This window comes from Erythrolamprus reginae, chromosome 2 (assembly GCF_031021105.1).
Source record: "Erythrolamprus reginae isolate rEryReg1 chromosome 2, rEryReg1.hap1, whole genome shotgun sequence".
Taxonomy (NCBI): Eukaryota; Metazoa; Chordata; class Lepidosauria; order Squamata; family Dipsadidae; genus Erythrolamprus; species Erythrolamprus reginae.
This window is the reverse complement of record NC_091951.1, coordinates 223,700,844-223,728,316: the sequence shown is the minus strand read 5'-3', so window position 1 is coordinate 223,728,316 and position 27,473 is coordinate 223,700,844. Positions and strand designations below refer to the sequence as shown.

Here is a 27,473-nt window from a genome sequence, read left to right as displayed (position 1 = left end):
TATTACTATTATCTTATTTTTTATTATTTCTTAGATATATTTTACTGTGAGTATCTCCTCTATGACCTTCATCATGTATTTTACTATGTGTATATATATACCCACTAAAACCCTCATTGTGTATTGGACAAAATAAATAAATAAAAATATGCTGATTTAGTAAAGTAGAATACAAACTATAAAGTCAAGAGTTTTGCAGTATCAAACACATCCAACAAGTCTTCCTTTGTTTTTAAAGAACTTAGACACAAATATTGAAATAGAGGCTATTTTGTTTACTTTACAGGTTCCATTTCTTTATTCAACTCAATAAACATTTAGTTACAAGTTTCACAAAATCAAATTTCATAAGATTGGGAGCTGACAACCGGAGAATAGAGGCTGGACCTGCTTGGTTTGTCCGCACTTTACGTGATCTCTTGCACTTCATACATACCCCAAGGTTCCAGGGAAGGCAGGCCGATCAAGAGCAGAGGCAACTAAAGGTTGTTTTCCAACTACTTGACACTAATAGCAGATCAATCGTTATGTGGCTGCTCTTTGAGATGGGTAAGTAGAAATGAGGTATGGGGATGAACAAAAACTCCTGAAACTCCCCAAAGCATCCAAATAGAAAATTGGGGCGCTTGTGTAGGAGACAGAAAGGAGTTAGAGGAAAACAGTAATTTATATGTTACTCATTTATAGACAAAAGTCCCTCACATTCTCCTTGGCCAACTGTTCTATGCAAGAAATATAACTATGCAGAGTTAGTCAATTTAAATCTTAGGAGGGCAGGAAGCTAGAATTCATCTTGCAGAAGATCCAAGTGTTGTTTTGTAGGGGCTTCACCATCAGAGTTTCACTGTCTACCTAAGTAAAAGGATGGGAAGAAAGAAAACAACAGAAGTCAGAAAGAACACAGAAGGCACAGGCTGTGAGCAATGAGAAACACACGCGCCCTGATTGGAATTCAAATACATTTAATCTTTAAAATAAATATATTGCACTTAGAAAACTGAGACGAAGGTTTCTGTGTACAGAAAGAAAACTAATACTTTACTTCTTCCCACTGACTTCCCTTGTGGAGAGATTTTTTTAAAAAAACGGAACAAGTAATATTTTAGACACAGCCTGAAGTATAATTCAGACTTACCACCTTAATGAGAAATATATCTTATTCTTTATTGAACATAGTTTTGAGTAAAAGTTATAATTTTCTGCCACCAATTGAATTGTTTTTATCCAATTCAATCTGAGTAAACAATATTTGCACCTGAGATACCTAGCTACTTATTCAGAATATAAATTATTTTGGTAACAATTTACAACATTTTTATATTCCATTATAAGAATAAAAATCATGGTACATAAAGTATAGAATCAGTTCACAGAAAAGCCTCATCAGTTATATGGCTATTTAAGAGAAAGAAGCCATTCCAAATCACTCCAAGGCAGCATTTCTTAAAGTGTGACCTGAGAACACCTGGGGATCCCCAAAACCTTGTCAAGGACCTGAAAATCAAAATTATTTGCTAAATACTGAAGCTATTTGCAAACATTTAAAGCAACTGTTCTCTTTTTATTTGTTAAAAATAGGGGTGTTTTTTAAAAATAAGAAATAATTTTATTTTATTAATATCTGGGTTTAATATTATCTTCGCATAATTCAATGAATATTCCTCAAATACAGTGATCCCTCGAGTTTCGCGATCTCGAGTTTCGCGAAACGCTATATCGCGAGTTTTCTACCCGGAAGTAACACCACCATCTGCACGCATGCGTAGATGGTGGAGTTTGCATTACCGCCGGGCAGATCAGCTGCTAGGCGGCCAAAGGAACCTTCCCTGGGTCTTCCCGCCGGCATGGGGGGCTTCCTAGCACCCCCCGAACCCCCAACCCGGGTTTGGGGGGGTGCTAGGAAGCCCCCCATGCCGGGGGAGACCTTTTAAAACACCCGTGCCGCTTCCCAGCTGAGTCCTGAAGCCAAGCGCAGAAGTTCGCCTTTGGCGCTTGGCTTCAGGACTCAGCTGGGAAGGGCGCGGCTGTTTGAAAAGGTGGCAGTCGGCCTGGGGGGCTTCCCAGTACCCCCCCCCAACCCTGTCTCCTGCCGCCGGTTTAGCCAGGAGAGGAGCGGCAAAGTGACTTGGAGGAATGGGAAACTCAAACCGCCCAGTTTCAGCTTTCCATTCCTCCACGTCACTTCGCCGCTCCTTCTGGCTGGTGGGGGGGGGGAGTTAGGAAGGTTCTACTTCTCCCCCCCAGCCAAAAACTCAAAGCCTGTCTCCTGCCACACAGTTTAGCCAGGAGAGCAGCGGCGAAGTGACTTGAAGGAATGGGAAACTCAAACCGCCCGGTTTCAGCTTTCCATTCCTCCACGTCACTTTGCCGGGGGAATCTGGGAGGGAAGATGACGCGCCGGCAGCACAGGGGCGAGGGGTGGGAGGCAAAGCTCTGCGGGTACAGCCCCTTTCGGCCAAGCCTCCCCCCCCCCGCCAAGCAGCCAGGGAAGCCGAGCCGGGCGTGGAACATCGGCGCGGGAGGCAGGAGACGATCGGGCGACCGGAGCAGCAGCGCCGCCGCCGCCACGCCCGGCTCGGCTTCCCTGGCTGCGTGGCCGGGGAGGCTTGGCTGAAAGTGGCTGGAGCCGCAGAGCTTTGCCTCCCCCCCCCCTGTGCCGCCCGCGCGTCATCTTCCCTCCCAGACAAAAAGGCCACCCTTCGGCTCTGCAGTTTCAGTGGGGTTTCCCCGTTGCCCAGGGATTCCTGAACACACCACAGCCACCTCCGTTCGGGCGAAGGAATCCCTGGGCAACGGGGAAACCCCACTGAAACCGGGCGGGTTAAGCCTCCTTCGGCGACTGCGGAACTGCTTGCTGTCAACTTTGCACTGGGCAAAGAACTCTTCACCTCCCGCCAGGCACGGACGAAAGGCGTGGAAGTCTATTGTAGCAGCTGCTACAGCGGAGACATTTTGGGGGGGAGGCAGGAGGCAGGAGATCTGGCCCTTCACTTGCCCTCCCAGCAAAAGGCAAAGCCGCGCAGCTCCCCAGCCGCCAAAGGAGGCTTAACCCCACCCCTCTGTCCCACCCATCGCCCGTGGCCGGCAGAAAAGCGGGGATAGGCAGGAGGAGGTTATGCCGACCACGGGCGATGAGTGGGACAGAGGGGTGGGGTAAAGCCTCCTTTGGCGGCTGGGGAGCTGCGCGGCTTTGCCTTTTGCTGGGAGGGCAAGTGAAGGGCCAGATCTCCTGCCTCCTGCCTCCCCCCCCCAATGTCTCCGCTGTAGCAGCTGCTACAATAGACTTCCACGCCTTTCGTCCGTGCCTGGCGGGAGGTGAAGAGTTCTTTGCCCAGTGCAAAGTTGACAGCAAGCAGTTCCGCAGTCGCCGAAGGAGGCTTAACCCGCCCGGTTTCAGTGGGGTTTCCCCGTTGCCCAGGGATTCCTGAACACACCACAGCCACCTCCGTTCGGGCGAAAGAATCCCTGGGCAACGGGGAAACCCCACTGAAACCGGGCGGGTTAAGCCTCCTTCGGCGACTGCGGAACTGCTTGCTGTCAACTTTGCACTGGGCAAAGAACTCTTCACCTCCCGCCAGGCACGGACGAAAGGCGTGGAAGTCTATTGTAGCAGCTGCTACAGCGGAGACATTTTGGGGGGGAGGCAGGAGGCAGGAGATCTGGCCCTTCACTTGCCCTCCCAGCAAAAGGCAAAGCCGCGCAGCTCCCCAGCCGCCAAAGGAGGCTTAACCCCACCCCTCTGTCCCACCCATCGCCCGTGGCCGGCAGAAAAGCGGGGATAGGCAGGAGGAGGTTATGCCGACCACGGGCGATGAGTGGGACAGAGGGGTGGGGTTAAGCCTCCTTTGGCGGCTGGGGAGCTGCGCGGCTTTGCCTTTTGCTGGGAGGGCAAGTGAAGGGCCGGATCTCCTGCCTCCTGCCTCCCCCCCCCCCCCCAAATGTCTCCGCTGTAGCAGCTGCTACAATAGACTTCCACGCCTTTCGTCCGTGCCTGGCGGGAGGTGAAGAGTTCTTTGCCCAGTGCAAAGTTGACAGCAAGCAGTTCCGCAGTCGCCGAAGGAGGCTTAACCCGCCCGGTTTCAGTGGGGTTTCCCCGTTGCCCAGGGATTCCTGAACACACCACAGCCACCTCCGTTCGGGCGAAGGAATCCCTGGGCAACGGGGAAACCCCACTGAAACCGGGCGGTTTGGACTTTCCATTCCTCCAAGTCACTTCGCCGCTCGTGTCCTGGGTAAACCGGGCGGCAGGATACAGGCTTTGAGTTTTTGGCTGCAGGGGGAGGGAGTTAGGAAAATCCTACTTCTCCCCCCGCAGCCAAAAACTCGCAAGGTAAGGTTCGGGGCGGGGCGGGCGGGGCCCTTTTGTGCCAGTCGGGGAGGCGGCGGCGGCTGCAGCAGAGGCGGGCGGGGGAGGCCGGCCCGCCGGAGGGGCGATGCTGGCGGCGGAGACAGGCGAAGTCCCGCCCGCCCCCCGCCCGCTTGGCCCCGGGGGGCTGAAGGGAGCCAGGCGGGGGAGGGCGGGGGCTACTCGGTTCTTCCTCAGCCGGGGGTAGCCGGAGCGCCGGCCAGGCGGGGGCGGGCGAGGCGAGGGCTGCGGGGCGTGCCGGGCTCCAAGTTGCCGCGCTGCCTTTGTAAACCTGCCCGAGGGAGGCGAGGGAGCCCCTTTGTTGGCCGGCGGCCTGGCCGGCCCTTGGCGCGCGGTGCCCGCGGGGACTGCTGCGGCGGGGACTGCCCACTGCCTTCGCCCAGACCAGAGGCATCGCTCGGCTGGGTTTGCAGATCCGCGGAGGCATCGCCGAGGGCGGGCTGAGCGGCGCTGTGTTGGGAGCCCGTGCCGTGGGAGCGGGCGGCTTGGCCTCGCTGCGGCGGCGGCGGCTTTGCGGGTCCTCGCTGGCGGCCTCGCCGGGCGGAGGAGGCTGCGGGGCTTTCTAAAGGGAGGAAGAACTTGCTATCGAGCCTGCTAATGAAATCCAACCGGCGGAGGGTCTGAAATTCCACCCGAGGGGAAATGGGGGAAAAAAGCCCAGCCGGGAGCGCGGCGCCAGGCATTGTTCTCCGGACCCCTCCCGCAGCCTGGAGAGGGAAAGGGCCGCTGCGGGTTGGATTTCATTAGCAGGCTCGATAGCAAGTTCGATAGCGGCGGGCGAACGAGGCGAGCGGCGGGCGAACGAGGGGAGTGGGGGGCGAACGAGGGGAGCGGCGGGCGAACGAGGGGAATGGGGGGAGAACGAGGGGAGCGGCGGGCGAACGGGGCGAGCGGCGGGCGAACGGGGCGAGCGGCGGGCGAACGGGATGTGCGGCCGCCGAACGGGGCGAGCGGCAAACGGCGGGCGGGCATCAGCGAGGATCCGAGGCGGCGGGGAAGACCCAGGGAACGTTCCTTCGGCCGCCCAACAGCTGATCTGCTCGGTAGCGCGGCAGCAGCGAGGAGCCGAAGATGAGGTTTCCCCGTTGCCCAGGCAAAGGGGAAACCCCATCTTCGGCTCCTCGCTGCTGCCGCGCTACCGAGCAGATCAGCTGTTGGGCGGCTGAAGTAACCTTCCCTTGGTCTTCCCCACCGCCCACACGCAAACTTCACCATCTGCGCATGTGCGGCCATGAAAAAATGGCCGCACATGCGCAGATGGTGTTTTTACTTCCGCACCGCTATATCGCGAAAAATCGAGTTTCGCGAGGGGTCTTGGAACGGAACCCTCGCGAAACTCGAGGGATCACTGTACATCAATTTTAGTTTTTAATGTGGTAAATATCAATAAATATAAGCTCATTCGTGCTTTTTTGGAAGTCCACCAGATCTTAATATTTCCTCATGCTCTGCAAGCAGCAACCTCGACTTCCAGTTTACCAATGTGCATGTTGCTGTACCACCTTTTATTTGTGTGCCAGAAAGATTAAAAAGAAAGCAAACTCTGCTGGGCTGTAAAATAAAAGACTGACTCAACTCATGCTGAAAAAGGTGGTTTGGCTCACAATAAGGTCCCATACTGTCCTATCTCAGAAGCTCGAATGTACGGCCAGTGCAAGCGAGGAACAACAATTAAGACTTACAAGAGCATGAATGTAGTTTTGGGGGTGACTGCAATGCACCCCCCCCTTAAATCTGCTACGGATTCACCAGTCGTACCGACGCGACTGTCTGCTTGGAGAATCCTCAGGTCCCTGAATAGCGAGACGACCCCCTTCAATTCTTCGGCCACTACTTCCATCATGACGTCGATAATCCAGCCCCCTCTGTGTCCGGAAGCGGGAAGTCTCTCGCCTCCATTCATCATCAAAGGCAGCCGCATCATCTGAAAATTAAAGTAGCACAGGCAGCAGCTGAGTGTGGTCGTGCTGTGCCGTCTGCCGCAGGGAAAGAAAGCGATGGCAAGCAACACTCACTCTCATCCAGATTGATGTAGTCTTGCCTCTCCTCCTGGTCCCCTGTGCGATGGTTGCGCGAGCGCTGCATAATGTGTGCACGGTCTCTGATGTGGTGGCCAATTGACATCTGCTCCAGTCCACTGTTGGAATCTCGTACCGTCCGCCGCGTCTCCCGGATCTGAGGGTAGCAGAACAAGTCATTAGGACAATGTAATATTCCTGGTAGCCTCCTTGAAGTCCCCCTTGAAATTCTTCCAATTTTACCTCAGCAGGCACCAAAATTATTTCAAATGATCAAATAGGCAACCCTTGGTTATCACTGATAATTGTCACACAAAAGGGTTCGCCCTATACAGTGGTACCTCTACTTACGAACTTAATTCGTTCTATGACCAGGTTCTTAAGTAGAAAAATTCGTAAGAAGCCATTTTTCCCATAGGAATCAATGTAAAAGCAAATAATGTGTGTGATTGGGGAAACCACAGGGAGGGTGAAGGCTCTGTTTCCTCCCAGGAGATTCCTAGAGAGGCCCCATGGAGGCTTCTCCCCGCCTTTTCTGGCCTTGATTCCTCCCAGGAGGTTCTTAGAGAGGCCCCACGGAGGCTTCTCCTCGCCTTTTCTGGCCCTGTTTTCTCCCAGGAGATTCCTAGAGAGGTCCCACAGAGGCTTCTCCCTGCCTTTTCTGGCCCTGATTCCTCCCAGGATATTCCTAGAGAGGCCTCATGGAGGCTTCTCCCTGCCTTTTCTGGTTACAGTTTCGGAGGCTCAGGTTTGTAAGTGGAAAATGGTTCTTGAGAAGAGGCAAAAAAATCTTGAACACCCGGTTCGTATCTAGAAAAGTTCGTAAGTCGAGGCGTTCTTAGGTAGAGGTACCACTGTACTTGAAAACAAGTCTTACCTCTTGTTTTCTCTTGAGTTTGTACTCATGCAGATGAATACCCAAGAAATTAACCCATTGCAGTGCTTCTTTAAACATTTTGTTAAAGCGAAAACAGCCAAATTTCTTACCCCACCGGGTGCAGAACGTGTCTCTGAGGTCTCCTGATACACTTTAGGGCCCTCGCCCAGATTTGAGTAGGATATGACAGTGGAAGAAGTAAATGTCTGGCAATTGCTACCACTTGTCATGTGCTCCTAAAGCAAAACAAAAAATAAAGTAAGAAAAATTGTTCTGAATTTTTCCACTGTATAAAATATGAATAAACCTTCTGAAGAGGAGCGGCATTAGGTTTCAATGGCCCTCCTGAAGCACACTTCAAAAAATTGTCTGATCAAACATAATTTGGAGGAAAGCTATTTAATTCATCTGATTTCATGTTTATTCAGAATTCAGTACAATTTTGCAGCAGTTTTGAAAAAGGCTCTTGTGCAGCTCTGATTCTGTACCAAAAATCTAACGCCTGCAAGCTTTGTTATTCAGTTCCCTTCCTGATGATTTCTTGATAATTCTCAAGCAAGATTTGTGTCTCTGTTTCTGCAGTATTTTTCAAGAGAAAATGGGGAAAATAACCAAATATGGAGATGGGAAAAAGAGATTCTGTTTCTGCCCACACGAAGAGTATATAAATTAGTAAGGCTACATACCTCCTGCACTATAAGCGGTGAAGAATTTTTATTAATTTTAAACCCTCTGTATCTTCATTCAAATTTTGTACTAAGAAAACTCCCTCATTTTAACTGAGGTGTGCAGCTATTTTTCAAATCTTATTTTGAAATACTGATAGCGTTGGATAGTTGGATTTGGCCTCTTTCTTTGAACTGGGTGCTTTCCTTTCCATACTAGAAATAGTTTGGAAAGAAGCACAAATTCTGTGACAGTAGCACTATAGTCATTGCTACTCTATTCCCTACATATTGTGATACTTTGAATACTTGTAATTAAACGAAACAATAACTGAAACTCAGTTGATTAAAAACTGTGCTTTTGCAATGTTATCATAATGTCGATAACACAATCATGATATAATATACCCGTGAAGACAGAGTTTTTCCAGTTTTTCTGTCCATTTAAAAGTGATTTTTACACTGCCTGTATTATCAACTCGAACAAAATTGGAGAAGAGATGCAGACAAAATGAGCTCACCATGTTCCCAATCATGTCATTCATCATTCCAAACATGTCCATAAAGCCACCTGCCTGAAAGAGAGAAAAAATGCTTTGTGGAGAGTGACCAGACAAGGAAGCCACACCGTGAAATTAGGAGCTGTTGCCGTTTCTAGGAATTGTTCACGAATACATTCTATACACTTAATGATCTGAATACTCCAAACTGAATGGGGCAGAGATTCCGAAAACACTTCTTAGCTTACTAAAGATATCTACAGCAATAATTTTTTAAGAATTCAAGGAGACCCCTATGCCATGCATTGTTATGGCTTCTATCACATGATACTTAGCAGATTGCAGATAGGGAGGAAAAAATAATTCAGAATTCTAGAGCAATTTAGATACATATTCACCAGAAAGTTATCTGATTATGATAAACATAGTTTACAATGTATTCCATTTTCAAATAGCATATAATATACTCCAAGGGGGGGGGGGGGAAACAGATATAACGTGTTGCCTCTATGAATATTTGTATGAATATCAAGGAGACTACTTCGCCATACATTGTTGTGACCACTATAGTCAAACCACCAGGAAGATCAATGAGCTTGGAAAAAGACAGCCCATGATGGCAGCAGCAGCGAAGAGCTCTTTTATAGAGTGGAATTGGAAATGGCAACTGGAGAAGAGAGACTACTGAAATCGATGGGAGTTCTACAAAAGCATCTCCTGAGCACTTCATGAATTGAAGTGGGTCTTAAGTCGCACAAACCTTGCAAATGACGATAGGAATGTAGCCTGAACATTTGACCACCTGAATTTCAGACAGCACTCATAATAACCATCTCTACAAAAGATTAGGCAACAAATTTTCAAGAGACCTTGGCACTGAGTATATATGCATTGTCAGGCCTGGAGGCCATCTTTTACCTTTTTGTATTCGGGCCTGCCACATTTTCTACTGTGAGAAAATGGGAGTGGAGATTATATGGAGTAGGTGATACATAGTAGTCTAAATCAGTGTTTCCCAACCTTGGCAACTTGAAGATATTTGGACTTCAACTCCCAGAATTCACGAGCCAGCGAATGCTGGGTGGGGAATTCTGGGAGTTGAAGTCCAGATATCTTCAAGTTGCCAAGGTTGGGAAACACTGGTCTAAATAACATTCTTCCCAGAAAGTCAAGACTGCTGTGCCTGGAAGCTGCGAGGAAGTGACTGGGAGGCATCTTCAGTTTTGGATGGTGCCTGATTGGATCATGTGATGGACATGTGGGTGCTGGGCAGGGACTTGAATTTTGTTTGGGTGGAGAAAACAGGGAAGCTTTTAGATTTGGGTTTTCCCAGATGTTGCCAACATGACCTCTCTAATAAACTGGAACTTTGAGGAACTTCTAGCCTCGGAGTTTTATTTCGTTGGGGGTGTTTATTGGAACCCTGACATCCATAGGCTACCAGATATGAATGCCAAAAAGTAATGTTTGGGTTGATGTTATGATTATCTTGTTTCTAACAGTAGGCATGCACATGGTTTCCAGAACTCTATCTAGTGCTGGAGTATCCTGGACTTTAGTGTTGGGGAAATTTAATACCCAAACTCTGGACATGTGTCAGGATATATTTAGGTGATCTTAGTTCTGATGCACAGGGGCAACACTTTAGATCTGTTTATTTACTTGGAATAGAGTACATGTGATTTGAAAATGGTTTTTATCATAATCAGTTAACTTTCTGGTGAATTTGTATCTAAATTTCTCTAAAACAGTGTTTCCCAACCTTTTTTGAGCCACGGCACATTATTCATATTTTCAAAATCCTGGGGAACACTGAAATGGGGGGGAGGGGCGGGGGGGGAGGGCTAAAGAAAAGTTTGGACAAAAAAACCCACTCTCTTCCTCCCTTTCGCTCTATTTCTCCCTCTTTCTCTCTTTTCCTTCCTTCCCTTCTTTCTCTCTCTCCATCCCTCTTTCTTTCTTTCCTCCTCTCTTTTTTGCTCTCTTTCTCTCTCCCTCCTTCCCTTCCTCTATGTCTTTCTCTCTCCCTTGCTCTCTCTCTGTCTCTCTTGCTATCTCTTTCTTGCTTTTTTCTCTCTCTCTTGCTCTCTCTCTCTCTTTCACTGTCTTGCTATATGTCTCTTTCTTTCTTTGCCTCTCTTGCTATCTCTCTTTCTTTCTCTCTCTTTCTCTCTCTCTGTCTCTCTTGCTATGTCTCTTTCTTTCTCTCTCTCTCTGTGCCTCTCTTGCTAAGTCTCTCTTTTTCTCTTGCTATGTCTCTCTTTCTTTTTCTCTCTCTGCCTCTCTTGCTATGTCTCTCTTTCTCTCTTTCTCTATCTCTTTCTCTGTCTCTCTTTCTCTGCCTCTCTTGCTATGTCTCTCTTTCTCTCTCTCTCTGCCTCTCTTATATGTCTCTCTTTCTTTCTCTCTCTCTCTCTCAGCTGACTGCAAGCGGGAGCCCTGACGGCGGCAGCTGGACGTGCTGCTGGACACCGTATATGCCAGGCCCGCAGCGCCAGCATGTATGACGTCCAGCAGCACGTCCAACCGCCACCGTCAAGGCTCCCGCTTGCAGTCAGCTGAGAGAGAGAGAGCGCTCCCTCTCGCCGCCGCCATCTCCCCGCGACTGCCTGCGGCCACTGCGCCCCCCCCGCTCCCATTGCCAGTGCCCTCCTGCCGGGCCACAAAGGACACTTGCCGTCGACGCCAGAGAAGCTCCAGCTGGGCAGGGCGCTGCCGGTACTTCCGTCCTGGGGCTCCCGCTCGCAGCTGTCAACCGGCTCCTGCTCGATGCCGTGGTTTTCGGCGCTCTCCTGCTGGGCCCCAAAGAAGGCGGGGAAAAGGCGCGAAGAATGGAGCTCTCCTTCTTCCTGCCTTCCTTCTTTGGGGCCCAGCAGGAGAGCGCCGAAAACCGCAGCATCGAGCAGGAGCCGGGAGACAGCTGCGAGCGGGAGCCCCAGGACGGAAGTACCGGCAGCGCCCCGCCCAGCTGGAGCTTGGCAGTACACCTGGCCATGTCTCGCGGCACACTAATGTGCCGCGGCATATCGGTTGGGAAACGCTGCTCTAAAACTCTGAATACCGTAATCCTTTTCTCCCTATCAGCTAAGTACCGTACACATGATGCACTTAGAATAAATATTCATTTAAGAACATATAAATTACAATATGATTTTAGGGCATATTAGACAACTTGTGTTTTTTTTAATTTAAAAATATTTTTATTTGAATTTACAAAAATAACTTTCAATATATAAATCATACAAGTAGTAGCAGTAACAAGCAAGCAAGTCAACAAAAAACAAAGCAAAGACAAAAACAACACCATTTAAGAGGAGAGAAAAATCTTATTTCTCTCTTGGCTATCCCAATCTTAAGTGTTTCTTATCAAATTTATGCAGTTATTCATATCGCTTAACACATTTACTTTTCATAGTTAGGTCTTATATAATTCTTTTATAATCCCACTTCAATTTATTGTTATTAAATACTTCATTTTAAAATTAACTCATTACACCCTTGTCTGTTAGCGTGTTCTTCTATACTAGGTCACTCTTTTCTCATTCATTATTGTCTAGGTACACTCTACTATCTTTGCGGATTCTCAAAGTTAAGTGTCTCTATACTATTATTAAATTTTCTTGTGACTTGTTATGACAACTTGTTATGTCATCATTTCAAAGGCATTGCCTTACCTAAACAGAAAAGCAGAATAACCAAGAATGGGCAAAGAACCGAGGAAGGAGGAGTAGGATTCCTGCCAGCTTCCCCACTGAATTTCCTTGTGGAAATCTGGCAGGGAACACTGAAAATATCCCTTTCCTTCCCTTCTCAGCAGGCAGGTAAGTGGCCGCTCTTGGGTGTGTGGGAAGGAGCGAGAGGCTGGCTGAGAAACTGTCAATGAAAATGAAGACCATGTGACTGTAGCAGCACAGCAGCAGCCAATAGCCCTGAAGCAACCACCACTTTCCCAAATTTCATTCCGTTGGGATTCATGAGTTCCAAATTTGGACCCATGTAAGTCAGCCCATCTGAGTTACCTTGGTTCAAAGACGATTGCCCTATGATGCACGGTTTGGCCTAGTTAAAAGCTACTGACAACTAGAGTTTTAGTAGTATATATATATATTTATTTACTGTTCTTATAAGGTACCAAGCTCTTATCCTAATCTCAAATCCTAAAAGGTAATTGAGAAAAGCTTAATTCAAATTCAGTAAATTTATTGGTATTTTTTTTTACCAGAAATTCTTGCTTTTTAATCTAATTGTTTTGAAAAAGACTTTCCTTCTGCAGAAAGCACAGCTGAGCATTTTGCATCTGGTGGAAGGAATACCCCCGTAATGACTTCCGCTGAGAAAAATGATTTAGAAGCAAAACATGTTTTCAGTTTTCAAAACATGTTTCAGGAAAACAAAAACACAAAACCAGTCATGTAAAAGCCAAGTATAAAAAACAAGTTTAACGAATTCCTCCTAATTACCTCTACAGATCTTTACATTTGGATGGGATTGTTGGTCCGTCATCTGGATGCCACAATAGTGTGTGAGAAATCCAAACGCAAATTCTCAGTCACCAAAGGTGGAGCCAATCAGAAAGTCTATACAGTGGTACCTCATCATACGAACTTAATTGGTTCCAGGAGGAGGTTCGTAAGGTGAAAAGTTTGTAAGACGAAACAATGTTTCCCATAGGAATCAATGTAAAAGCAAATAATGCGTGCAAATCCTTCAGGAAAATCCCAAACTTTAGAAGGGAGGCGAACAGAGGGCAGGGAGGAGCAGCTAAAGGGGGCGGGTGGAAGAAGCAAGGCTAGGCTAAAGGGTGAGTGGGAAGGAAGGAAGGCAAGGGGGGCGCCCCTCCCTTTTCTTTCTTCAAAAGACACCCTTTCAGTGCCTCTGCAAGCACATTGTTCTCTGAAAAATCTTTCCTCCTCCAAGCTGCCCCTCCCTTTTCTTTCTTCAAAAAAGGGGGGGAAAAGAAACCCTTTCATCCCAGCAGCAGCTGCTTGGGTTCATAAGGTGAAAATAGTTCGGAAGAAGAGGCAAAAAAATCTTAAACACCGGGTTCGTATCTTGAAAAGTTCGTTAGAAGAGGCGTTCGTAAGATGAGGTACCACTGTACTTGTATCCTGTTTCTCCCAAAGTAAGACATCCCCCGATAATGAGCCCAATCAGGCTTTTGAATGCATGGCAATAAGGCCAAGCACTTATTTCAGGGTTCAAAAAAATATAAGACAGGGTCTTATTTGGGGGGAAACATGGTGGCAGTGTGCCAGATTGATCAGTATGAGTTAAAACAGTGTCTGTAAGTGCAGAGCAACAGGATGCTGCCTCTTCCAAGTCAAAATTGTCTGCCTTGGAAGCTAGTTGCATTGGCCCAGGTTCTCACCTTGCAGAGGTCTGTTAGCAGCATCCTCACTTCTAGGTCTCCTGAGGCTGCTTAAATAGGCTGTGAGGTCAGTCAGGATTTGCTTGACTAGGTCAGAATAATAAAGTCACGGGTCCATCTGTATCATTTCATCTCTCGAAGAGGAGGAAGAAGCTATCAGTCTTCTGCTCCCTAGAATGGACTTAAGGCTTAAGATTCTTTATATGTCTAATATTTTATTCAGAGTTGGGAAGTAATACTGGCAGCAGTATCTCGTATCCCCTGAGAAAATTAGAATTTAATCTTTGGCATAAAACTCTAAGTAAAGTCTCAAAACTAGAGAGCCTTCTTTGAGACTCTCTCCTTTCTCAAATCTCAAAGAAAAGTTTATTTCTGTGCAAGAGTGCTCATGGGGTTCACTCTAAGGTGTTAAAGGGGACAGGGCTAATTAGTCCCAGGATTAATATCAGGTCCCATAAAAGAAAACAGTGTGCAACTAAGGGAAATAGTTGATTGGTCCCCCTGTGAAAATACTGAACTTAGGAATGTTGCAAAATTGTTTTTTTTTAATCTGTCCTCTAGCTTGAGCTCCAGATGAGTGACCTGATTTTGGAAGGTAATGGTTTTCAAAAGTATTACCCAGACCTATCTCTAGAAACCTTTACTCTTCATCTCTTATTTTCAGCACCACTGTTCAAAGGCATGGCAAGTTTCTGAGGGTGTTTAGACAACCTGGATGTCAAGATGGTGTCACTGCTGAAGTCTGGCATGCTGGCACTCGGAAGTTGTCCCTTTTAAGTTTCAGGCATAGAAATGAAGTCATTCCAAGATCTAGGCTCAGTATGTCTGGCCGTACTGACAGATATCTGGGAAGCTTCCTATTTATCTCCATACTGTTCAACACCGAGGTCTGCAGGGCAAGAAGGGGGAATTAAGATTATACGTGCCCTGAATATCCTCATGTTGTGTATCAGCTTAGACAGGATTAGTGTTTATATATTAGTCTCTTTGGCCAGGAGGGCATCAGTTCCTTTTGCCCTGCCATTTGAAATCAGATGAATCTTCTTGCCTTCCTGTTGTCCCGTTACAAACAGGGAAATGTGGAAGGATCCACCTACCCATCCAAGACAGGCTCTTGGTTCCCTTGGTCCACAATTCTACTCTATGCATCTTATACATGCTCTACTGACAAGATATTCTCACCCAACTATGTGACTCTTCCATCTATCATCTCATTTCACTCTTGTTGATGTACAGATAGTCCTTGACTTACTATCGTTCATTTACCAATTGTCTGAAGTAACATATGGCACTAAAAAAGGGGACTTAAGAGTCCTTGCACTTACAACTGTCGCATCAACTGTCGGTCATGCGAATTGTGATCCAGGCACTCTGCAACCAATTCTAGCTGCAGTCACGCGATCACTACTTGTGATTTTCCCAATCCGCTTCCAATAAGCAAAGTCAATAGGAAAGGTTGCTAGAAGGTTACAAGTTGTGATTATGTGATATTTCACTTAATGACCGCATCATTTAATGATGAATTTTCCTATGCTTATAACTGTGTGATTGTTTTAGAATTGCTAGTTTTTAATAATAATGGTTTTTTAAAATATATTTTATATTGGATTTGTATTCTACTGTATTTATTGTTGTTGTGAGCTGCTCTCAGTCCTCGGAGAGGAGAGGCATACAAATCTAATAAATAATAATAATAATAATAATAATAATAATAATAATAATTATTATTATTATTATTATTATTATTATTATTATTATTATTACCTGATCTTATAGTTTTGTTGTGACATTTACTGGATGAGTCAATGCCAAGCACAATGCTCTCGTCGGGCTGCAAATCCTATTCTTTTTTGGTCCTGCCATGGAATGGAAAATACACAAGGATCTTCTTTGCCTAAGGACTCAACCTATTGCCTCAATGTCTAGAAATTAGGCCATGACTTTAATATCCTGTGATGTTCTCTAAATTTCTGGAAATCTTTGACAGTACAGGCAGGCCGCAACTAACAAGGGCAATTGGGACTGGAATTTTCTTCACTAAGTGATGCAGTCATAAAGCACAACCGCATCACTTAGTGATGGCAATCCCAGGAGTCCTGGTTGCCACTGCTAATCAAATCCTCCAGTCATTTGTTGAGGCAACGTCCTGCCAATTTCCCATAACCAAAGTCAGTGGGGAAGTTAGTAGGAAGTTGCAAGTCCCAGGCTGGCAGGCAGGGAAGTGGCTACTGCTGGATGGTACACAGAGATGCGTGAGTGGCTGCCATAGAAGGGCTGGAGGCAGGGGTAAAATGTGACAATTTCTCCTACTAGTTCTGTGGGCGTAGCTTATTTTGTGGGCGTCACTTCAGATGGACATGGGCAGGTTGTCATATGACTGGGTGGGTGCAGCCAATTTAGCAGTCCATTTTGCTAGGGAGCAGGGGGCTGGACTAGGTGACCCCTGAGATTCCTTCCTGAGCTGTTTCAAAGCATCCTCTGAAGCTGTGTCTAGTGACAGCCAGGTTTGTGGTCCTCCCTCCCTCCCTCTTTCCTTTCTTTCTTTTGTGGGAATCAACCCCCCTCCCCAAAATAAAATGTTACTCATAATAAAAGGCTCACAGAAAAACAAGGAAAAATCAAGCTGCTAAGGAAGTACATACCTGAAGCTCATTCTACATTCCTGCCCGATAGAAATAATGAGGTAAGGAGAGTATAGAAAGTGGAATTATGACGTCTGGCTCTATTCACACAAGCAGGCAAACAGATCTCTAAAAAAGGATATTTTAAAATGTTCCCATGGCAAGATTTGGCAGCTAAAAAAACAGTTTTAGAATCAGAACAAGCAGACCTGACATGGGACGAAAATCATTTAGCCACAACGGGGATCACGCAAGCCCTTTTAGAAACACAAAGCCCATATTGCACAAACCCCAAAACTTCAAGAACCATATAAGAATCCTTCCTTTTATCCACTGCTGAATGTCACTTCGCATCTGCAATTAAAAATATGCTTCTGAATTTAAAGCAGGATTCTCCAAACTTAGCAACATTAAGACTTCAACTCCCAGAATTCCTCAGCCAGCCATGTGGCTAAGTTTGGAGACTCCTGATTTAAAGCGACAGCATTTGTTTTTCTTCTTTGCCAAGCTATATCCCTGCTGGAAAGTGAGTCTTGATTTTTTCCTTCTAATACTTCTTTCTTTCTCTTTCTCCCATCCCTTCCCTCTCCTCCTCCCTCACCCCTTTCTTTCCTTCCTTCCTTCCTTCCTTCCTTCCTTCCTTCCTTCCTTCCTTCCTTCCTTCCTTCTTGAGAACCAGGAGGGAAAAAGGCTTTAAAAAGTTTTTTTAAAACCAGGAAGTGATGATGTTGGGTCGGTCAGGCAGAGTCTTGTGCTGGCATCCCAGTTCTCCGAACCAGCCACCGCAAGCGCTACCTACTCACCCGAACTGGGCCAAACCCCTGGCTGGAGGAGAGTGCGCTGGTGGGGAAGACTTACCCTAGTGAATTACAATCTTCCCTGCTAGCTTCCCCACTAATTTTCTGGAGAAGCTAGCAAGGAAGATTGCAAAAGGCAATCGCGTAATTACAAGAGTACTACAACCAATCATAAGCACAAACTGGTTGCCTGGTTGCAGATTATGATCGTGTAACCATGGATACTGAGATGGCCAGAATTTCGAGGACCAGCCATAATCGCTCCCCAAAAATAAGACCCTGTCTTTTTTCTTTTTTTTGAACCCTGAAATAAGCACTTGGCCTTATTGCCATGCACTCAAAAGCCCAATTGGGGTTCTTATCAGAGGCCGTTGTATTTTGGTGGAAACAGGGTATTCATTCAGTGCCATCATAAGTGGTCACTGAATTAAAAGTCATAGATCAAAGATTACCTATCCCTTGGTATTGCTTTGACATGTGTTCTCTTTTAAATTCTCTTATACCAAATTTGTCTCTGTAAGTCTGTTCCCAATATGCCAAAATCTTGGCAGCAAAACCATTCACGTAGGAGGTGGTGCTTTTAATTTCAGATTCATTTTATCTGGGATTTTCCTTTTGTACCCCATCTATTGCTATGATATTTCTCTTGATATCTCTGCTGCCCATTTTGGACATTAAAACAACTTGCATGGCTTGTAGAGTATTTTATATTTTCCTACTTTGCATCAAGGACAGATTTTTGTTCCTACATCAACCAATGGGTCAATGATTTCTTCAAACATTTTGGCTGTAAGACTGACTCTTGCATAGTGCTCTACACTATACAGGGTTCCAATATGCCAATATTTCAGGGGAAATGGCTGCAAACTCTAACCCAATGATGGCGAACTTTTTTCCCTCAGGTGCCGAAAGAGCGTGGGCATGTGCCATCGTGCATATGCAAGTGCCCACAGCCATAATTCAATGCTTGGGGAGGGCAAAAGCAACTTCCCCTGCCCCCCCGGAGGCCCTCTGGAGGCTGGGAACAGCCTGTTTCCCAACTTCTGGTGGGCCCAGTAAGCTTGTGTTTTGCCCTCCTCAGGCTCCAAAGGCTTCCCTGGAGCCAAGGGAGGGTAAAAATGCCCTTCCCCACCCCCTGGAGACTCTCTGGAAGCCATAAATGCCCTCCCAGAGCCTCTGTGCAAGCCAAAACTCAGCTGGCCGGCACACACACGCACGTTGGAGCTGAGCTAGGGCAACGGCTCGTGTGCCAGATGTGGCTCCACGTGCCATATTATTATTATTATTATTATTATTATTATTATTAATAATAATTACATTTGTATGCCGCCCCTCTCCGTAGACTCGGGGCGGCTCACAACAATAACAAAGACAATGTAAGAACAAATCTAATAATTTAAAAAACACTAAAAACCCCATTATTAAAAGCAAACATACACATAAACATACCATGTATAAACTGTATAGGCCCGGGGAAGATGTCTCAGTCCCCCCATGCCTGATGGTAGAGATGGGTCTTAAGAACTTTACGAAAGGCAAGGAGGGTGGGGGCAGTTCTAATCTCCGGAGAAGGCCAACTCTGTGGGACCTAACCGGTCGCTGGGATTTGTGTGGCAGAAGGCGGTCCCGGAGATATTCTGGTCCGATGCCTGGGGCACCCATGCCATAGGTTCGCCATCACTGCTCTAACCCATCCAAGATTATATCTGCAGTCTGAAAAACTTTTGACTGTTTTAAAAACAGTCTGAATTACTTGCTGATTGCTTCCCTGAAATTTTTAAATTATGGCCTTGAACAATTCTTACCACTGTAAGCTATCATTCCTCTGGTAGGTATAGAAGACATAGCCAGTCACCAAAATGCCCAATGCATTATTTATGTTTCAGCATTCCATCTGCTCTATATTTTATAGATCCATGAGCATTTCATCTCTTTTTCTTTGTACAGTACTGAAGACAAGACAGCTGTTTGTCAATCAAAGGCAATCCCTTGTCATTTCATGGCCTTCTGCAAAAGATAAATTCGGGGGCTATGTGTGCTTAGTCAGCTTCGCCCATTCCCATTTTTATATAAGTTCTGCGAAAAGAACTGGAAGCAGGGCCTTTAAATCTAAATTTATGTTTGTTGCTATGGTTGTTTGTTAGATTTTTGAGGGGGAGGAGTTATAATTTGGGTTTGTTACGGTTTTGGGATTTCATTTATTTATTTATTCCACTTCTATGAAATGTTTGTTGCTATGGATGTTTGTTAAATTGTTTTGGGGCAGGGGTTATAATTTGGGTTTGTTACAGTTTTGGGGTTTTAATTAATTTATTTATTTATTCCACTTCTATGCCGCCCAATCCCGAAGGACTCAAGGTGGCTAATTATTCTTGTTGTTCGACTTCTTTTTATCACTGTATCATTGCATTGCTTTTTATTGTTGTAAGACGCCTTGAGTCCTACGGGATCGGGCGGCATAGAAGTCAAATAAATTAAATTAAACTTCCAGAGGGTGAGAGCCTTTGGTCACATGTTGTGTTCTATAGCTTTATAGTTTGTGCTGGTGCTAATAATTACTTTCAGTTAAATAGTTTTGCCTACTTCCTCATCAGCATGAAATATTTCCTGGAAGTCATTCTTTAGCCTCAACTTCTCATTATCTGTGGGACCGTCTCTTGCGGGTCCCATCCCCAAGGGAGATACAGCTGGTAGGACCCAGAAGGGCCTTCTTCTCTCTCTGGAATATCACTCCCCCAGAGATTAGAATGACCCCCACTCTAATACTTTTCCTTTTATGATTTTGAATGTGACTTCATCGTTCCCACTTAATGCAATGAAAACCAAGAATGTAGGTGTCTCCCACAGTATCTTCATTTGATGCCTGCTAGGCTTCTTCTGAGGATTCTGAGAAGATGCAGCAGGAAAGTAGGAGTAGAAATTCTAAGGCCTTTGCCTCTTGAAGCCTCCCATCCTGCCATCATCTGGCAAAGTAAAACTCATCCCTTCTACTCCCGGGGGGACATGTTCCAGTGCTATGCCCCTCTGCTGGAGAAACTATAGCAGATCTGATTTCTCTAGAACCTGTGCTCCTTTACTAAGGCGATGGAAGCTTCTCCTGACCTATTCCGGTTCATTCCCATTTCCTCTTACAAAACATCCATTTTGTTGTTCCTCAAAGTTCAGAGGAGTATTTTTTTTGATTCCCAGGAACCTCTTTTCCCAAAGGTTTATGGTTTGGTCCAGCCCCCTTTGATGCCAGGTGAAGAGAAGCTGCTGGGATGGTGCCTCCCTTAGCCTTCAGTGCCTCCTCTACTGTGTTTGTTGCTAATGAGGAAAAGAACGTCTGGTCTCTTTGTTTGGCTTGTTCTTTTCTTGGAGGAATAACAGCAGGAGAAAAGATGGGAAAGGAAGAATTGTGCTCCTTTCATGTGATGTCAGTCTAGATCAGTGATGGCAAACCTTTTCTTCCTCAGATGCCGAAAGAGCGTTTGTGCATGCCCGAGTGCCCCCACCTATAAATTCAATGCTTGAGGAGGGCAAAAACAGCTCCCCCCCCCCCCCCGGAGGCCCTCCAAAGGCCAGAAACAGCCTGTTTCTCAAATTCTGGTGGGCCCAGTAGCTCGTAATTTGCCATCCTCGGGCTCCAAAGGCTTCCCTGGAGGCGAGGGAGAGTAAAAATGCCCTTCCCCATCCTCCCAGAGGCTCTCTGGAAGCCAAAAACACCCTCCCAGAGCCTCTGTGTGAGCCAAAAATCAGCTGGCCAGCATACACATGCACAGTGGAGCTGAGCTAGAGCAATGGCTCGTGTGCCAGCAGATATGGCTCCGCGTGCCGCCTGTGGCACCCATGCCATAGCTTTGCCATCACTGGCCTAGATCATGGTTTGTGGATTATGCTTCCCTAGGTGACCATGGAACCTGACTGCATCTAGACTATGCAAACTAGGTCTTCCTGTGGAGCCTCTTTCAATGCCATCATCCATTCCTGGCAGCTTCATCATCATTATCTTCTCAAGAAGTATCTTGGATAGATTGCAAGATTCCCCAAATATTGCATCATTCTCCTTCCCATTCTTTCTCTGGATGCATCAGATAATAGTAATAATGATGATGATGATGATGTATGTAATTATGTTACAGAACAACAGCTATTCTCGGCATAAAATGGAGGCAAAAGGAAAAGCTGTTCTTCTTTAGAAGGCAGAGCTAAGGCAGGCAGGGCAAGCTGTTCCACCCACCAGATGCAAAAGTGAAACCTCAGCTTTCAGTCTAAAAAGAGGGGAATTTAACTCCTTTCCAGCCAGCATTATTTTTAATAACTGAGAGCTATATAAAAATCATACTCATTGTTGATATTTGAGAAATGTTACAATCCTCATTATTTTCCGTTATTTATTTAAACTACCACTAGCTGAAGAAAAATGAAGTATTTCTCAGAAAAGATCATCACAAAAACCAGGCTAGAACAAGTAATTGTCGAAAGAAGAAAATTATGGCTTACCATTCCTAGCATCCCAAAGGGCGAAACAGTTCCAGGCTATAAAAACAAGAAAGGGACACAGAGTAATTAGACTTCACCTCTCTAGAGTAATCTTGTTTTATCTAGCATAGAGAAGAACAAAGGAACTCAGTACCTTAATTTAAATTTGCACTCAATTTAAAGTTTAAGGAAATATATTCTAGAACTTTATCGATTCTCAAACAGATTATTAGCCAAATTTGTGTTAAAGAGCTAAAATCTATAGAGTTTACCGCATGCTTGTCAGTGCTGATGCATTTATGTTGATATAAACAGAACATATAGAATATATTCTCAATCAAGTCAATATAAGATGCTGTCTTGGCCATGAAACTACGAAATAAGAGACATGCCTAAATGACTCTTTATTTGGGTTCTAGGAATTGAAATAAGATGGATGTTGATAAATGTTATCTATTTTGGGGGGAAATTTAGCCAGAAGACTTTAAAGTTCAACAAACACACAAGTAGAAATTGCTAAGCAAATCAATCAGTCTATTACAAAATAAGAACTCCTTAAACACCGAATTACTATTTGTAATGTCACATTTCTTGCAGAAGCTATTTTAAAGTTATTTAAAATTATGTAAGAGAAATTAGAAAGGTCATAAATAAATACAAAAAAGATGACAATACTTGACAAGAAATCTCCCAAAGGCAAGATGACAGATGAAGCTAAAATATACACACAAAACCTCCAATCTAGCAAAGTTGTGATACCTTAAATAGGCTGAATATTATACAGATAAAGAAGAGGCAACTAAAGTAAAATAATAGAAATCCAAGATTAAGATTACAACTATAGAAATATTAATAAGTGAAATTTTGTATTCTGCTTTGCAATTGGATAAAGAAGGAAGCAAAAAGTATATATCTAAGTGGGGGGAGGGGGAGGGAAGACAGAGAGAGAGAGATGTTCCCACATTGTAAATGCTGTGTTCTGTGATCGATATTGTTTAATTTCTCCAGCAGTTTATCATTGATAACAGAAGTGAGTTTTGGATAAAACCAATCCTGAGGATAATTTCCAATCTGTGAATTACTGAGATTGATCTTCCTAAATTAGAATGGGTAGGAGTAGCATATATAAGCAAGAGTATCATATGTAAACAAACACAATGTATTACGAAGTAGACCAAGTAGATAATGATGAACCTTCCAAGTATCATAGTGGGAAGCCAATTAAACAGCAACTCCTTGGTTTTGCTCAAGGAAGAGGTAGCCATGCGTTTTGCTAATGGAATGGTTAAAAGGTAGGAATTTGGGGGGAAACCTTGGTAAATCACTGATATTTAAATTAGTCATTTCCATGGCACTTCATATTTGTACAGGCCTGTTCTCAGACACACTGAAATATTCACAAAGTTACAGGCTCTAAATTAAAATTGTGTTGTTGGAATTTAACTACAGCTATTTTCAACTGCTCTTTTTCCATTTCATTTTGGTGTAATTATGTACTTACATTAATCATTTACATGTCTGGAGTCCCACCAAGTGACAGAATATAAGTCAAAAACTAATTACACCACCTTGTTTTGATGCTGGGGAGTGCAGCATCTTTTCTCTGGTTATAGATACATAACCAAGACAGAATCCAGGTTCTTTTCATCAAGCCAAAGCACTAAGTTAAAAATTAAGTTTGACAGAAAAATAAACAGATCTAGTCGCAATCCACTAACTTTTGAATTACCTGCATTCTTCGACTAACTTGGCGTGATCCGGGTACTGTCCCATTGCCAATGCTGAGGAAAGGGCTATATCCAAATCCACCTGAAAGCACACGATTCACATGCTGTTGATGGATGGCAAGAGGATCCCTGTGGAAAAGAAAGTTTTGCAAGGGAGTTAAGTTGCTAAATAATCCATATCAATCCCACAGTCCTGTTTCCTTCTCCTAGACCAGTGGTTTACAAGCTTTTACTTCATATGTCATCAGGCAAAAGCTTCTGAAGAAAATCACCAATGACTTAAGACATCATACAAACAAAAAGAGCATTCCAGGTAGTGTCTGAGAAACCATAATTCTTATTTTTTTAAAATTAAAATAAAAAAGCCTTTCAAGACTTTCAGAATCTCAAGATATTTCAGGCAAAGTATAAAAATCTTGTGTCATTACACATTTCCTGAGTTTTGAAAAAAAAATAATTGTTTTTTAAAAAATTCCAACAGTGATATTTGCAAAATCCTTGTGGATAACCATTAGGAAAATTATTCTGATCCTTTTCTCCTATATAGAAAGGCTAGGATGCTTGACTCACATCATAAACATTGGATCCTCTGGCTCTCCATCTCTCATGAACCGGAACATAATTCCCTCAAATGCAGGACGGGCTATGCAAAAGGTAAATGGGAAACAAATATGAATTTTGTTAACTTTTTAAATCTCTAGTTTCAAACAGTTTTACTCTACTCATTCTTTTCCAGACTAAATCACATCTTTTACATACAACAGCAACACATTAGTTATAAATACTAGTCCCTACACAATATTAAACACTTCATAAACTCCAATAACTACAACACCTGGAACCCAGCTGCTACTTGCTTTCCAAGCAAACTAAGAAATAGACTGCAAAAACAGTTGAAACTGTTGCCAAGAACCACTCATGTTGGGCTATCCAACACAAATAATCTTCATGCTGAGTAAGCCATCCAGTCCTCTCTCCCACATTCATGCAAATGTTAAGGCCATCAAATGTGAAGGGGAAAATCCTTGCACCGTTAATAGCTATGACAATGATGTAAATTCTTTTTCTCACTGCTGCATAACAAATTATTTCCAAAAAAATTCTTTCTCCACTGCTAAAAATGATAACACTTTTGTTCTCTTAATCTGACTGCTTTAATATGGTGCTTGGGGAAGTCATCATTCAATTTATGTAACAGAATCCTTTCAACCAAAGACACAATAGCAATGTATCAGGAATTCTGCAGGATTTTATCATCACAGTGACAACACACACACGCACACACACCACACACACACACCAAGCAATGCATCAACCCATCCTCTCTTTCCTGGAGCATTGCCCAAACGCGGTCCTTGAATCCCAATCTCCCACATGTATTCAAATCATCTGGCTCTTTCCTCTGCACAGAGGATGCTCGGCGTTCCTCCACATTCCTCTTCCCAAATTAGAAAGCCGCCTTCCTCTCCACGCGCCCCCCCCTCCCATCACTCCCAAAGTTGACACCGGCTCACCTAACGCCAGCTCTAGCAAATACGATGATTAAGACAGGACATTAATATTAGAGATTACTGGTGACAGGTAAAAAAAAATAAATAAATAAAAAGCCGCTGGTGGAACACAATAATCCCAGCAGCCATTTATTGCAATGTCCCGCACCAAGCACCCTGGCTTGCCCTGTATGCTTTCTACAGGCCGGCCTACCGCATCTTCCGACTTCCTTCTCTCTGCCCCAAACCTTCCTTCCCAAATTCCGGTGTAAGCGCCCGCCTCCAGGAAGGAGGACCTGGGAGCAGGCAGGGAGATGCTTGGGCCTTTGTGAGCGCATCCCCGGCTGCTGCTTCTGTACTTAAGCAACATCCCCCGCCTCTTGCAAAAGCCACACCACGCAACTACTCACCTCTCTGGCCAAATCCTTTCTGGCGGCCGCCTCCTTTTCTCTTGTTCCCACGGAATTTCTTCCAGCCACGAGCCCTGAAGGGGACGCCTAGTGCTGCATCCCTTCCTGCCCCCTTCCCCACCCCACAGTATGCTCTTTGTTGTAACTATGCTGCGTGCGGGAGGGGAGGGTGGCGGTGGAGGAGAGAGGAGACGGTCCCTTGGCCACAGTCTGGGCTGCCACAGCGCAGCCTCCTCACGGCACCCAGGGGGAAGAAGAAGAAGGAGAAAACAGGGCAGGTGGTTCCACTTTGCCTCCCCTTCCTTTACGAAAATATCAATACTGTTGCAAACCCCGTTTGCAGTAAAAGGGTATTTTTCCTTTTCAAAGAAACCCACAAGGCCTAAACAGGATGTGAGGTCAGAAACGCCGCCCTCGCTTGTAAGCCCCGCCTTCCATAAATAGAGTTACTCGCCAAATTGCTTGTGGAAAAGCAACGCAGTAATAATTTTTACCACGTCGAGTGGTGGCATCTCTCCGTTGCTCTCTGTATGTGTATACAAACACACACACACAAACACACAGGTGTATGTGGGGGGGGACGACAGATTTTGCATGAGTCTTATAAATATTGGATGGAAGACAAACAGGGTTATAATATTTAGTAAACAATTGAATAATAATAATTAATAATAATGATTTAATAATAATTTATTAGATTTGTATGTCGCCCCTCTCTGAAGACTGAATGGGAAAACAATTATCTTACAGCTCCAAATAAGGCTTCTAAGCCAGTGTTTCCCAAACTTGGCAACTTGAAGATATTTGGACTTCCAACTCCCAGAATTCCCCAGGCAGCGAATGCTGGCTGGGGAATTATGGGAGTTGAAGTCCAGATACTTTCAAGTCCCCAAGATTGTTCTAAGCACACAAAATAACTACCCGAGTCTGGAGGAGCCCGGTAGCTACTACCTATGAAGCTTTGCTTGATAATATGCGGTTTTTTGAAAGCCGGGCTTGTAGCTTTGCCCTTTTCTACTCTATTGCACTGAAAAATTCAGAGTCCTTACTTAGTGGCTGCCTTGTTTAGTGACCGTTTTCAGTTAGAACAGTGATGAAAACCTAACCATTTACAACCTTTGCAAAGCTGTATAGAAAAGGAAATCTAAAGTAATACAAGCACAGGCATGGTTTCACTTGGCAACTGCTTCACTTAATGAGCAAGTTGCTGGTCCCAATTGTGATTGCTCAACAAGAAGTATCTGCATGAGAGGGAACCACAGGCCCAGGATGGATTTCTTCAAGGTGCGCCTACTCTTCTGAAATTATGGTTCCTTTGGAATTGCCTACCTGTTCTTTGCTGATGCTGCTTTCCTGGCTCCAGAGCAGCTCATTCGTTTCCAAAGGGGAAAGGCAAAAGAGGAAGAAGCACCTCTAGGAAAAGAATTCCCACTGCCAGAAGTCCCAGTTTATGTTGGATAGGCAAACATTGAATAGAGCCGGTCCTGTGTAGTACTTATTATGGTCTTGGACTAGATTAGATGCAGCTGTGGAAAGTTACTGAATGACTCAGCCAGGCACTCACTTTCAGACCAACCTCTTTTGATTCATTTTTAAGGAAAAAGTGGGAAAATAACTGGTGATCTTGAGCTCTTGTAGGAAAGGCTTGACAGATATTTTATAAATCAAAAAAGAGATGTCATTTGTAGGACAAAGGATTCCCATTCCAGCAATATGAGCAGTAGCAACAGAGCTGAGGTCATTTTGTCAGGACTAACATGACCCCAATTTTCAGCCACTGTTGTTAACACAAAGCATTGCCAAGGAAATGTGTGTATATGTTAGAAGTGTTACAAATTCCTTGGATATTGTTTAAATTTTACTGTAAAGATGGGGGGAAGGTTGATCAAAATAAACTCAGGCATTTATTTTCAAGATTAGTGTATATACCAATATACTAATATACACAGGTAAAGATTGCTCCACACATGTGTGCTAGTCATTTCCAGCTCTATATGTATATATACTGCTCAAAAAAAATAAAGGGAACACTCAAATAACACATCCTAGATCTGAATGAATAAAATATTCTCATTGAATGCTTTGTTCTGTACAATGTTGAATGTGCTGACAACAAAATTAAATTTATTGTCAATCAGTGTTGCTTCCTAAGTGGACAGTTTGATTTCACAGA

At 44.7% G+C, this 27,473-nt stretch overlaps 1 protein-coding gene across 6 annotated transcripts; it reads right to left on the bottom strand.

The window, feature by feature from the left end:
• Positions 1–269: 269 nt before the first annotated feature.
• On the bottom strand, positions 270–26,794 carry MLF2 (myeloid leukemia factor 2). Of its 6 annotated transcripts, none has more exons than XM_070742057.1 (9): positions 26,630–26,794; positions 23,971–24,043; positions 23,403–23,529; positions 21,695–21,730; positions 8,448–8,501; positions 7,372–7,497; positions 6,382–6,541; positions 6,049–6,290; positions 270–852 (listed from the first exon to the last, which is right to left on the bottom strand). In XM_070742057.1, the coding sequence occupies exons 2-8, from the start codon at positions 24,018–24,020 to the stop codon at positions 6,112–6,114; spliced, it is 732 nt and encodes a 243-aa protein (XP_070598158.1). In that variant the 5' UTR covers positions 24,021–24,043; positions 26,630–26,794; the 3' UTR covers positions 270–852; positions 6,049–6,111. The 6 variants fall into 6 exon arrangements, with proteins under 6 accessions (XP_070598158.1, XP_070598155.1, XP_070598160.1 ...); XM_070742054.1 differs by lacking the exon at positions 26,630–26,794 and adding an exon at positions 25,301–25,733; XM_070742059.1 differs by lacking the exon at positions 26,630–26,794 and adding an exon at positions 25,301–25,704 and having other exon boundaries at positions 270–848.
• Positions 26,795–27,473: the final 679 nt, after the last annotated feature.

Excerpts from the sequence above, each read along its gene's own strand:
- MLF2 (XM_070742057.1), bottom strand. The coding sequence starts at position 24,020 with ATGTTCCGGTTCATGAGAGATGGAGAGCCAGAGGATCCAATGTTTATG. Across the intron at positions 23,530-23,970 it reads GAGGATCCAATGTTTATGAT|GGATCCTCTTGCCATCCATC; the intron begins GTGAGTCAAGCA and ends TCTTTTCCACAG. Across the intron at positions 21,731-23,402 it reads AAGTTAGTCGAAGAATGCAG|CCTGGAACTGTTTCGCCCTT; the intron begins GTAATTCAAAAG and ends TTGTTTTTATAG.